This window comes from Panonychus citri, unplaced genomic scaffold, assembly GCF_014898815.1.
Source record: "Panonychus citri isolate SS breed McGregor unplaced genomic scaffold, ASM1489881v1 Contig00138, whole genome shotgun sequence".
In the NCBI taxonomy this organism is placed as follows: domain Eukaryota; kingdom Metazoa; phylum Arthropoda; class Arachnida; order Trombidiformes; family Tetranychidae; genus Panonychus; species Panonychus citri.
In genome coordinates this window covers 4,078,660-4,090,293 of record NW_026515543.1, presented here as the reverse complement: position 1 = coordinate 4,090,293, position 11,634 = coordinate 4,078,660, and the positions used below count along the sequence as shown (strand labels likewise).

The window sequence follows — 11,634 nt, the reverse complement described above, 5'->3', positions numbered from 1 at the left end:
ACATTAATTAAAAACGAACGACAGAAATTAAATCAAATTAATTGAATTAACTGATCAACAAATTGTTGGAAAACGTTAATGCGCCTGAGCGAGTGATTTGTTGTTTTGATTATCATTCATGACTCCAAACAAGGAGTTTAGTTTGATTTTAAATTGTGGTAAGTCAACAAGTTGTTTCGTTTTGTTTTCTATTAATTGTTACGCGTTAATTTGGTTAATTTAGTTGTTATTTTACCATCGAAAATACTGTGATTAGTGGACATTAATTATGACAAGTACAGGGTAAGAATCAAATTGATATTATTTCATTTTTTTGTTACATTTTCTTTCATCTTGTTTGTCTATTTTGTTTTGTTTATTTTTGTGTTTACACCTAAATGAGTTGTTGTTGTTCATCAATCCAGTTTATTAATCATCTTTATCTTGTTTTAATCTGGTTAATATAAATTACCCTGGATTCTGGATCCTGTTAACAATTAACTGTGTCCTTCCTTTCAATTTAAACAAATGATTGTCTTCAATTTTTATTGTAATTTCATTGAAATGAGATTTTCCATTTTCTGGATTCAATGGCAACTTTTCACTAATTTGTTTTCCTGTTTTTTTCTGTTCTCTTTGTTATTTAAACCTTGTTGTCCTGTTTCACTTATATAGTGAATCTCGTACCCATACAAGGGAATTAAAACCGATTACTCAAGTGACTTATTTCTATGAAGAAAGCCGGGAAACTACAGTTAAACCACAGACAGCAACATCTTCACCTCAACATGTAGTTATGGATCCAAATCCTAAGACAAATGGAACCACTAACACAACCGCTGCCCCGAAGGCAAATAAAAATGGAGCTTCCTATGCAATTAGAGAGCTTGATGATCTGATGGCCTCTTTATCCGATTTTAAGGTAATTCATTAAGACATTCTCTCTCTCTCACCCACTATTCTCGTTTCCACACTAAAATCTTAACCTTCTTTGTTTTCTAATCTTTCTAATATTTCTAGACTTCACCACAACATAATGTTACTAAATCTACTACCAGTAAACCTTATGGAGCTTCCAATGCTATTGGAGAGCTTGATGATCTGATGGCCTCTCTGTCAGATTTTAAGGTACTATCGTTAACCCGTTAACTGTTTCATCCTAAAATTTAATCATCTGTTTAGAAATTGTTCCCTTTGTAATATTGACTCTCTTTTCTTTTATTTAATCTTTTAGGTTAAAGAGAAACAATCTCCTAACCATGAATATGGAAAAGTTCAACCAAAATCCTCATCAATTAAAGGAATTGCTAAACAAACTCAGGTTCAAAGTAAAGCTCAAACTTTGGACACGATGATTGGTGATCTTCAGATTGACATGAGTAAACATGGCGTAGATACAACTGCTAAAGGTCATTGTGCTGCTTGTCATAAACCAATCGTTGGACTGGTAATTGACTTATTCTAATCAATTAATTGTATTAACATTGACTTTTAATGTTATGGTTTCACTTGTCTCACCATTTCAGCTGAAGCCGAAACTTAGATAATCCCACATATCAGAATATTCTTAATGATAGTGGTTATTTTTAAATTTCTCTCTCTTTCTCTCTAATTTGCTGGTCTTGTCTCTTTACGAACACTATTATTAATCATATTTTTTTTATTTTCTTCCCTTTTTTTGTAGGTTGTTACTGCTTTAGGAAGAACCTGGCATCCGGAACATTTTACATGTGTACATTGTGGAATCGAATTGGGGCAAAGAAACTTTTTCGAACGGGAAAATGAGCCTTATTGTGAAGCCGATTATCACAATTTATTTTCACCTCGATGCGCCTACTGTAATTCATCGATTATCGACGTAAGAGCGATTCCTTTCACCTTAGCCCACATTCATGTTTCTCTCTTTTCATCATCATTCATTGATCAAAAATAATAGTAAGAGCAAGAGAAATACAGGAAAAGAAATCAACCCACAGACGATTTGGCAACTTGCTCTGGCATTAAGACTCTAAAGAAGAGGAAGAAAACTGATGATGAGGATGAAAAAAAATGAATAGAATAAATGATTGTTAACACCCAATGTCCTTGGTACAACACCCACAACATGTAGTAAGATGATGATTTAGAGAGCGAGAGAGAGAGAGATGGATAAGAAAAGATTAGTGATGAAGATGAAGATGAAGATGAAGAAAAGAGTGAAGAGTGAAAAGAGAAATGTTTCTCAAAACGAAAAGCAAATAGGGTTAAATGAGGAAAACATTGAAATGATGTAGGAGCTAAAATGATTTTCGACTCAACTCAAAGGTAGATGAAAGAAGTTTTCTCATGCCAAAGTGATATTGATAATACTTTTCAAGAGATTGTCATTGGAATAGAGAGAAAAAACTTCCTTAAACTTAACCTAAAAAACTGTAACGTGTTAAAACTAATAAGTTTCTCTTTATTTTCTCTCTTTTCTAGAAATGTGTCACCGCTTTAGACAAAACATGGCACCCAGAGCACTTTTTCTGTGCCCAATGTGGTAAACAATTTGGAGATGAAGGTTATCATGAGAAAGATGGAAAACCTTATTGTAGCGAAGACTATTTTGATCTATTTGCACCCAAATGTGCAGGATGTAATAGCGCGATCACGGACAATTATATATCAGCGCTAAATTCACAATGGCACCCGGATTGTTTTGTTTGTAGGGTAAGAAGAAGGCGAAACTCATCAGATAAACACGAGAACAACAAACTAATCAGACAATTAACTTTTAACGTTAACAAGTTTGGAATATTCATAAACCATTGCATCTTATTTGAGTTTTTTATTGTTTGTTTACAATTAACTTGTGTTTTCTTTAAGATATGATTAGATTATTATCAAGAACTGTCTGTTTATTTTGTCCAGTAATTTGATAGAAATTGTTTATCTTATTAATTATTATTTTCCTTGATTATTGATTATTATTAATTATTGATTACAGGATTGTCGATGTCCATTTATTGGAGGTAGTTTCTTTGACCATGAAGGTCAACCTTATTGCGAGACACATTATCATGCCAAAAGAGGATCACTTTGTGCCGGATGTCACAAACCAATTAACGGACGTTGTATAACAGCCATGTTTAGGAAATTTCATCCTGAACATTTTGTTTGTTCATTTTGTTTGAAGCAACTTAACAAGGGAACTTTTAAAGAGCAAAATGATAAACCATATTGCCATTCGTGTTTCGAGAAACTTTTTGGTTAACAAAAACAAATCGAAACCATCGTCACCAATCGCATTACCATCAGTGTCACCTCAAGGTTTATGTCGAACTGACCATGAACCCGCTTCCACACTTTCTGAGGATAATTTACATCTCTCTCTCTCTCTCTCTCTCTCTACACCCACCAACCATAACATAACAATGACTCAATAACAATTATAAAACCAGCTTATGACTCCAATCATCACCTCGACAAAATCAACAATGACAAGACTCTCGCATCTCTAATTCACTTTGAAAATCAAATACTCAGTCAACACATCGAAAATCATTGACCCTTAATAACGAAAATATTTTCGCATCCAGCCCACTTTTCTCTATCCATTGATAAAATTGCGATTCACGGAAAAGAAAAGTTAATCATTGACCAACCCTGAAAACTGAGTTACTCTTCACCACGCTTACGAGTGCGAAACAAAAATCTAAATGAATGAACTATCCATTAACTACTATTATTATAAAATTTGAATGATTAAATCACCATGAACAACAATTAATCATTGATAATCGCCAACGAAAAAAAAGTTACGACTACAATTGAAATTGAAACGATCAAGTCATGATAACAAATCTATGATCAGCAATAAATCTGAGGCCTTGATAAAGTACCAATTAAAACACACGTTTAAATGATTAACATCAACAATTTTATCAAATTAATCATCATAATCAAATTAAACTATTATATCAATAACAATATACTTAATGTATTAATTAAACAAATTAAAAGAAACTCATGTTCCAATCAAAATGATTGAACAATTAATTTGTTCAAATGTTAATTTCCATTAGTGTTTCGTGTCTTTGATTACTCGGAAATCAATCTAACTAATAGTTGATTAACTAACAGTTGATTGAATAAACCAATAAATGAATCAAAATGATCTTTTAATTGAAATCAATCCAAAAATTGAATCAACAACTAATCATCAATACAACATTGATATTTAGGGACAAAACTGATTGACGTACCTGAGCTTTGGGTAACATTTAGATTGATTAATTTGTTTAATTGTTGTTTGATTGATTATTCAGTTGGTTAACTTAAACGTTAATTTGATTCTGGTTCATGAGAAAAGTTGGTTTAGTTAGATTCAGATGAATTAAACAGTTTTCAAGATAATGAACTTGAAATTAAATAAATACTTTTAATTAGAATTGGAAAGTTAATTGTTTCACCTGAAATTGTTTAATTAACAATTTGTAGGATGAACAGTAACTATCGTCAATAGTAAATCATTAATAATGTCATTGTATTTTTTACTCTCTGTTTCGAATGAGATTAACTAAATTAGTCTAAATTATTTTTCTTGTTGAAACTCATTGAAAGGTGATTACGATAATAATGGGATCTTTAATTGTTTTGGTTCTTAGTAGTTTGTTCATATTTAACTCGGTGAATATTATCAAGTCTCGAACTCTAAGTGATGCTACAAATCGTTCAGGATATAAAGCGGATGATAAACGGGATTTATCGAAACGTCAGGTCGAAGATACTGAGGAAGTTTTTGATGTTAATAATACTTTTGAAAATGAAGTCCAAGTCGAAATCGAAGACGATGGTCAAGTGGATGATAATTCAGAAGAACAAGTCGAAGAAGAGGTAGAAGAAGAAGGTCAAGATATCGAAAAATATGAAGAGGACGAAGGATCCGAGGAACAAGAAGAGACTGAAGACGATGAAGAAAATGACGGTGAAGCTCAAGAAGATGAAGAAGGAGAAGAAGAAGAAAAGGGAGAGGAAGAGGAAGAGGAAGAGGAAGAAGAGAATTCGGATGAAGAGGTAACAGAGGAAGAAGAGGAAGATAAAGCCCATCGAGAATCTCACCTTGGTCGAAGAGCCGGTAATTCGAGAATTGTATCGAGTAGAAATGGTTTTCCCACTCGAAGAGGAAACTCAATCGGACGAGAGAGCAACATGGAAGATCTTGCTCACAAATTGGGAGGTGTAGTTAAGAGTATTAGTCAAAGTTTTCGATCTAAAATGAACGATGGTCAAGAGTCTCATTCGATAGATAATCCAAGGCCAAACATGAACAATGACGTAAGTTCGACCTTTAATTCTCAGGCCAATGGTGATTCATCAATCGCCTCGAGCTCCACTCAAGGAACTCAACCAGGAATGAATTCAGATACTCAGAGTCGAGAGGCCATGATACCAATGATGAATAATGAACAAAAAACCGAACCTAAAATGGACTTTGGCCAAACCGAATCAACTAATCAACTTCCAATCAATCAAAGTCCAATTAATTTGATGTCATAAAATTGAAATGATTAAACAAATTAATCCAACAAATGAAATTTCATCTGCTCATCTTAAATTGTTCAATTTAAATTTCACTTATTGATTGAATTTTAATCTTGTTCATCAATATCATGAGTCTAATAATTAGATCAAAATTTAATCACGATCTTCAATTGTTAATAATGTTTTTTTTTGTCATCATGATTTTCATTATCATTACCTTTTTATATATTGAATAAAAGTATTACCATAATTATGATACAATAGCGTCATGATTGATAAAACAAATTTTTCATGAGGAAAAGCAAAAGTTCAGCTGAATTGATATTCAGATCAAATGAACTTTGTATCTCCATCTAACCAGAGGGAGCTTTTAACTGGGAGTTTTTTCATCTTCATCCTCATCATTTTCCAGTTTCATCAGTTTGTAAACAACACTTATTATTTACTCCGCTGATTTGAATGTAAATCAATTACAATGATTAAAATATACAAAGTCTTCCTGATTTCTTTATCTTTTAATTGTCAGCAATTTACTTTTCATGTTAATCAAGTGAAATGAACAAAAGATGAGCAATAAATTATCAACACATAAAGATAATTGAATAATTATAATTGAGTGAATTGTGTAAAAACCATTTCAACGCTAATGAATTTAATTGTTTCTCTTGTAATAATTTAAGTTGTTCAATCAACATTTCCTGATAAAACTCAAAATATGATCAAATTGATGGTTAATTGTTATCATTATTGTAAAATGTTTTTCCTTTTATACCTGATTTTGTGTTTACCTTTGAATGTAACATTAGATGATCGAGTTGTATTCAACATTGGAGCTGTTCTCAGTTCTGGTCCTAATATCGCCCTGTTTTTACAGGTAAATTACTCAATGTTCAATGAGTTGAACAGGTGAATTGATTATTGTTTTTCTCTTCCCAATGACAGCAAATCGAAACGGGCAAACTGATGCTTCCAGCTCGAACTGAGTTGATTGGTAATACGGTTCCAATGAGTGTTAATCCAATTCGAACTGCTCAAGATGTTTGTGATAATTTAATCTCTCGACAAGTTTACGCCGTAATTGTGAGCCACCCGAATACAGAGGAATCATCTCCAGCTTCGGTATCATTTACCTGTGGATTTTACAACATACCTGTAATAGGTAAATGCTCAGTTGATTTTTTTTTCGCTTTTCGTTTATGATTAAAGAATCTTTTTTTCGTCTTCTTCTCTATTCATTTGAAAGGTATTTCCAATCGAGATTGTTCATTATCGAATAAGAATCTTCATGGATCTTTCATGAGAACTGTTCAACCTTATTCTCATCAAGCTGATGTTTGGATTGAACTTCTTCGTTCTCTTGGTTATCAATCGGTCATTTTTATCCATTCTTCGGACAACGATGGTCAATCGACTTTACATCGATTCCAAAACATGGCCGACAGAAGTAAGATCAAAATTGAAAGGATTATCGAATATGATCCAAGGGTAATAAACATCACTTCGGATATGAATAAGGCTAAAGAAGAGTTAAGTTGCCGAGTGTACATTTTGTATGCCAGTCGAGAGTCGGCGATGAAAATATTCAAAGAAATCGAACGTCTCAATATGACCGGATTCGGGTACGTTTGGTTGGTCTCAGAACAAGCACTTGGCTCATCAAATGTACCGAACGGTGTCATTGGTCCGACTTTGAGAAATGCTCGAGATGAGGCTTCTCATATTCGAGATAGTGTTAATATCATCGTAATGGCGTTGAGAAATTTATATCAGCATGAGAATATCACTCAACCACCAAATGATTGTCGTCGAACTGTTGACCAATGGATGACTGGAGTTACTTTCATGAAATATCTGAAAAATCAAACTCTAGAAAACGGAGCAACGGGAAAGATCACTTTTGATGAGAATAATGATCGACGTGAATCAGATTACTCGATAATCAACATTCATTCAGGTATTAAAACCGAAGTTGGTAAATATGTTTATAATCGTAAAACCGATTCAATGATAATGAGTCTAAATGAAAGTGAAATCATTTGGCCTGGAGGCTCATTAACAAAACCACCAGGTTATTATGTACTAACTCACTTGAAGATTGTTACAATTGCCGAAGCTCCTTTCGTTTGGGCGACACCAGTTAATGAACTGGTCACCGATTCTTCAACTTCATCTCCATCTTCCTCATCTTCCCAAATAACGACATCAACCTGTCCACCAGGAAGTATTCCCTGTCCTCGGAATGATTCAATCACTGGACTGGAATCATTGTATTGTTGCAAAGGCTATTGCATTGAATTGTTAACCAAATTAGCTGATCAAATGGGATTCACGTACAATTTATATTTGGTTCCTGATAAAATGTACGGAGCTTATTGGTTCAACTTGGAAGGTAAAAAGCAATGGAATGGTTTAGTTGGTGAGCTGACCAACAAAAGAGCTGATATGGTAATTGCTCCTCTGACAATTAATCCCGAGAGAGCGAAAGTGATTGACTTTTCGAAGCCATTTAAATATCAAGGAATCGCCATGTTACAGAAAAAAATTCCCAAAGGTGCTAAGCTTGATTCTTTCTTGCAGCCATTTCAAAATACCCTTTGGTTACTTGTTATGGTTTCCGTTCATGTGGTCGCTCTTGCTTTGTACCTTCTTGATCGTTTTAGTCCTTTTGGTTCGTTTGGACTTTCGAAAGTGGCCACTTTAAGACCTGATGAAGAGAAGGCTTTGAACTTTTCTTCGGCTCTGCTCTTTGCTTGGGGGGTTTTACTCAATTCGGGTATTGGTGAGAAAACACCGAGATCTTTTTCCGCTCGAGTCTTAGGAATGGTTTGGGCTGGATTTGCGATGATCGTGGTTGCTTCTTATACCGCCAATTTGGCCGCTTTTCTGGTTCTTGATCAGGCTGAGACCGAAATCACCAGTTTGGATGATGCAAGACTTAGGAATCCAGCTGAAGGATTTACCTATGCTACAGTCAGGGGAAGTTCAGTTGACATGTACTTTAGAGGTCAAGTTGAATTGTCCAATATGTATCGACTGATGGATGAGATCAATAAACCAGACACTGAATCTGCAATTCAGGCTGTTAAAGACGGTGATCTGAATGTATTTTTTTGGGATTCACCTCGATTAGAGTATGAAGCTGCTCAAGATTGTAAATTGATCATTTCCGGTGAAACATTTGGTAGATCCGGTTATGGTATTGGTTTACAAAAACACTCATTTTGGACGGAAAATGTGACTTTGTCCATTCTCGGTATGCACGAATCTGGATACATGGAGGGATTGGATAATAAATGGATCCTCAAGGGCGATGAAAAGTGTGATAAAACTCAAGAAAACTTTCCGACCACTTTGGGATTGAAAAACATGGCGGGTGTTTTCATGCTGGTCGCCGGTGGAATCGTCGCTGGATTTATATTCATCACCATAGAGATTTCTTATAAGAGGCAGAAAGCGAAAAGATTTCGCCAAGTAAATTCGGCGAAAAAAGCAGCCAAAAAATGGAGGTCACTTGTCGCGGTGAGAAAAAATCGAAAACTTTTCCTCTTTCAATGCGATTTCCATTGTCCGACAGATCAAATTAACTTTTTACTTTTATTTAATTACAGAGACAAAAACAAATGAAAGCTCCTTTTAAAGTACCAATCAATATGGTCCATCCATCGACCTCATTAACACTATCAAGCTCAATGATTGGATCTGGAGGATTAACGGGTGCTGATATAATCTCCCCAATGACACCTCCGAATGTGATACCGATCGGTCAACAATCGGGACCTCCACCTACTCCACCTCCACCGTTACCTTTTAAAAGGACAGCTCGTGATCAGCAAACACAAGATCGTAATCGTTTGGACTTGATTGCGACCTCACCTTATCCACCATCCACCAGACCAGCTCCAGGTTTCCGTTTATCGGCTCCTTATACAGTTGAAAGAAACATGAATGAAATGATGAAATCTCCGACTTCATATACTATCTCGTCCAATCTTCCTGATATTGGTCAATCATATTCATCACAACAACCACAAATACCGCCACTTCCTCTATCATCTGGAAACAATTCTGGTTCAGGGCAAATGCCCTCAGAGGGTTTGTATCAATCATCAGGTTACTATCCATCAACTGGTCAAGATGTTCCGTCCGTTGGAGAAGTGGCCACTTCATATTCGAGTCAATTAGACCCTGATATACCACCTCCACCACCACCGCCATTATCAACATCACCACGACCTCCTCGAACTCCACAACAACAACACACTCCGTACATGAGGCGAGTTAAAGGCTACTTTGCCGTCTGAAATCGCGAACAATAAATAAAATGTTTCGTTAACTAATCAACTTAATTTGAAAGGAATAATGTTCAAGATCATTTCTCAAAGTAGTTAATTGATGAAAGAACAAAGTTAATTGTTAGTTTCACAATCAAGTTAAAATCTGTTTCTTCCCAAATAATTTCTGATATTATGATGAACAATTATATCATGTAAATGGTTAAAAGTTTGAAACAATTAAATAATAAACAGAAAATGAAATTGTAACGGTAAATTTATAATCGATTCGTATTTTCAATTAGTAGAACCGGTTCAATTTCGAAAATAACTCTAACTGGACACTGACCAGTAGTCGATTATACTCTTGACGGAATAGTCCAAAAGAAAAATCCAAATAAAGTTCTGAACGAAATCGATATTTCTTTCATTTAGTTCATTAAACGAATATTATTTTCATATTTGGCGCTTTTCTTTTTCTCTTCAATGTTTATCTTTCTGGTTCTATGGAGATTTGAATGTTTTGTTTACAACACATTTTCACTTTTCTAATTATGATTAGTTAATTGTTACCGTATCTCTTTTTGATTAATTTTTTCTTGTGATTCTGTTTAAAAATGGCCGGAAGGAAAATTTTCTTCGACAATTTTGTCTCTAAAAACGCTCTTCGATTACCAAGAAAAGGCTCAGATCCGAATCTTGCTGATCTTTATAACAATGCAAAGAGAATCAATTTAAAAAGAATTGAGAGAATTCAAGCAAATTTAGATCCATTTTATCCTAATATCGCTTCTTTCAGGTAATTGTTTATCTTCTTTACATCAATATAATGGTAAAATTAACTAATTACTGTGATTCTTTTTCAGAGAGATGATCCAATTTTTATCCAACAAAAGGATTCGCAAGACAAATGAGGAATGTATCTTGAAGACGAATATTGTTAATTCTGGAAACGAACCTGAGTTACAATTCTTCCTAAGTAAATATACATCAGATTTTCTTGTTGTTTTCAATATTAATACTTGTTTATTAATTGACAGAGAATGGTAAAAAATTGGTATATAAAACTGGTCTTCTACAAACAATTGATATTTTGTACCATCTAAACAGTAAACTGGCTGAAGTGGAGGCAGATTTTTCTGAAGAATAATTAACTTATTAAAATCGATGGATTAATCTTGTTCTTGGAATATTTGATTTGGTCCTGATGTAAAATCCTGTAGTATATTTACTTGTAATACTGTAATAGAAGAGAGAGAGAAAAAAGTTGGTCGAAAAGCTCCAATTGAACAATATTGAAATCGTGATGGTCAATTGATTTTTTCTCCCCGATATTCAACAACATTGTCATCAGTTTCATGGACAATAACAGAATAGAGTATATCTCTAGGTAGTTTCTCTTTCACCGAATCATAAAGATAAACAGAAATGTTTTCCACCGTTGAGACTTTCCCAGAATCAATGAAATAAGGGACATCCCTATCAATGAATTTATGGTCAACTGTTTCAATTACTTGTTCCATGATTCGCTTCAATTGAGTTAAATTGATGAGCATTCCGGTTTCTTCGTCGATTGGTCCTCGTAAATTAACTTCAACTCGATAATTGTGACCATGTCCATTGATATTATTACATTTTCCATAGATTTTACCATTAGTGAGTGAATCAAGTCTAGAAGAGTTCAAACGATGAGCAGCACTGAATGAAATTTTCTTCGTCAGGTAAACTATCGGTGAACCTTTTTTATCCATCAAATCAGTTAATAGAAAGCTGATTGGTAAGAAAGAAAAACAATTCAACCAAATTAAACAATATAAATCAATAATAATCAACAACAGATGACAACAAGTGTAAATGTTAACCAGAAAAGGAAGAAAAA

The 11,634-nt window shown here is 34.1% G+C and overlaps 5 protein-coding genes across 8 annotated transcripts; 4 read left to right on the top strand and 1 right to left on the bottom strand.

The window, feature by feature from the left end:
* Nucleotides 1–123: 123 nt before the first annotated feature.
* On the top strand, nucleotides 124–3,506 carry LOC128393833 (paxillin-like). 4 transcript variants are annotated; one of them, XM_053354053.1, is made up of 7 exons: nucleotides 124–282; nucleotides 655–901; nucleotides 1,000–1,107; nucleotides 1,214–1,426; nucleotides 1,664–1,837; nucleotides 2,440–2,670; nucleotides 2,948–3,506. In XM_053354053.1, exons 1-7 carry the CDS (start codon nucleotides 269–271, stop codon nucleotides 3,212–3,214), a joined length of 1,254 nt encoding a protein of 417 aa, XP_053210028.1. In that variant the 5' UTR covers nucleotides 124–268; the 3' UTR covers nucleotides 3,215–3,506. The 4 variants fall into 4 exon arrangements, with proteins under 4 accessions (XP_053210028.1, XP_053210029.1, XP_053210031.1 ...); XM_053354056.1 differs by having other exon boundaries at nucleotides 148–282; nucleotides 717–901; XM_053354055.1 differs by lacking the exon at nucleotides 124–282 and adding an exon at nucleotides 365–529.
* A 726-nt stretch (nucleotides 3,507–4,232) lies between these two features.
* On the top strand, nucleotides 4,233–5,855 carry LOC128392960 (YTH domain-containing protein 1-like). Its single transcript, XM_053353050.1, has one exon. It carries the CDS (start codon nucleotides 4,579–4,581, stop codon nucleotides 5,497–5,499), a length of 921 nt encoding a protein of 306 aa, XP_053209025.1. The 5' UTR covers nucleotides 4,233–4,578; the 3' UTR covers nucleotides 5,500–5,855.
* Nucleotides 5,856–5,910: 55 nt separating this feature from the next.
* Nucleotides 5,911–10,032, top strand: LOC128393676 (glutamate [NMDA] receptor subunit 1-like). The gene is made up of 4 exons (XM_053353876.1): nucleotides 5,911–6,358; nucleotides 6,427–6,643; nucleotides 6,728–9,003; nucleotides 9,093–10,032. Exons 1-4 carry the CDS (start codon nucleotides 6,200–6,202, stop codon nucleotides 9,783–9,785), a joined length of 3,345 nt encoding a protein of 1,114 aa, XP_053209851.1. The 5' UTR covers nucleotides 5,911–6,199; the 3' UTR covers nucleotides 9,786–10,032.
* A 238-nt stretch (nucleotides 10,033–10,270) lies between these two features.
* Nucleotides 10,271–11,056, top strand: LOC128393680 (uncharacterized). Its single transcript, XM_053353885.1, has 3 exons — nucleotides 10,271–10,554; nucleotides 10,622–10,734; nucleotides 10,796–11,056. Exons 1-3 carry the CDS (start codon nucleotides 10,373–10,375, stop codon nucleotides 10,903–10,905), a joined length of 405 nt encoding a protein of 134 aa, XP_053209860.1. The 5' UTR covers nucleotides 10,271–10,372; the 3' UTR covers nucleotides 10,906–11,056.
* LOC128393679 (6-pyruvoyl tetrahydrobiopterin synthase-like) lies at nucleotides 10,674–11,626 on the bottom strand. Its single transcript, XM_053353884.1, has one exon. The coding sequence runs from the start codon at nucleotides 11,504–11,506 to the stop codon at nucleotides 11,066–11,068; it is 441 nt and encodes a 146-aa protein (XP_053209859.1). The 5' UTR covers nucleotides 11,507–11,626; the 3' UTR covers nucleotides 10,674–11,065.
* Nucleotides 11,627–11,634: the final 8 nt, after the last annotated feature.

What these genes read in the sequence shown, in the direction of transcription:
- LOC128393833 (XM_053354053.1), top strand. An exon ending in CCTCTTTATCCGATTTTAAG is followed by an intron (nt 902 to 999) that starts GTAATTCATTAA and finishes TAATATTTCTAG; the next exon opens with ACTTCACCACAACATAATGT. An exon ending in CCTCTCTGTCAGATTTTAAG is followed by an intron (nt 1,108 to 1,213) that starts GTACTATCGTTA and finishes TTAATCTTTTAG; the next exon opens with GTTAAAGAGAAACAATCTCC.
- LOC128393676 (XM_053353876.1), top strand. Translation starts at nt 6,200, where the DNA reads ATGATCAAATTGATGGTTAATTGTTATCATTATTGTAAAATGTTTTTC. An exon ending in ATATCGCCCTGTTTTTACAG is followed by an intron (nt 6,359 to 6,426) that starts GTAAATTACTCA and finishes TCCCAATGACAG; the next exon opens with CAAATCGAAACGGGCAAACT. An exon ending in AATGGAGGTCACTTGTCGCG is followed by an intron (nt 9,004 to 9,092) that starts GTGAGAAAAAAT and finishes ATTTAATTACAG; the next exon opens with AGACAAAAACAAATGAAAGC.
- LOC128393679 (XM_053353884.1), bottom strand. Translation starts at nt 11,506, where the DNA reads ATGGATAAAAAAGGTTCACCGATAGTTTACCTGACGAAGAAAATTTCA.
- LOC128393680 (XM_053353885.1), top strand. Translation starts at nt 10,373, where the DNA reads ATGGCCGGAAGGAAAATTTTCTTCGACAATTTTGTCTCTAAAAACGCT. An exon ending in CCTAATATCGCTTCTTTCAG is followed by an intron (nt 10,555 to 10,621) that starts GTAATTGTTTAT and finishes ATTCTTTTTCAG; the next exon opens with AGAGATGATCCAATTTTTAT. An exon ending in TGAGTTACAATTCTTCCTAA is followed by an intron (nt 10,735 to 10,795) that starts GTAAATATACAT and finishes ATTAATTGACAG; the next exon opens with AGAATGGTAAAAAATTGGTA.
- LOC128392960 (XM_053353050.1), top strand. Translation starts at nt 4,579, where the DNA reads ATGGGATCTTTAATTGTTTTGGTTCTTAGTAGTTTGTTCATATTTAAC.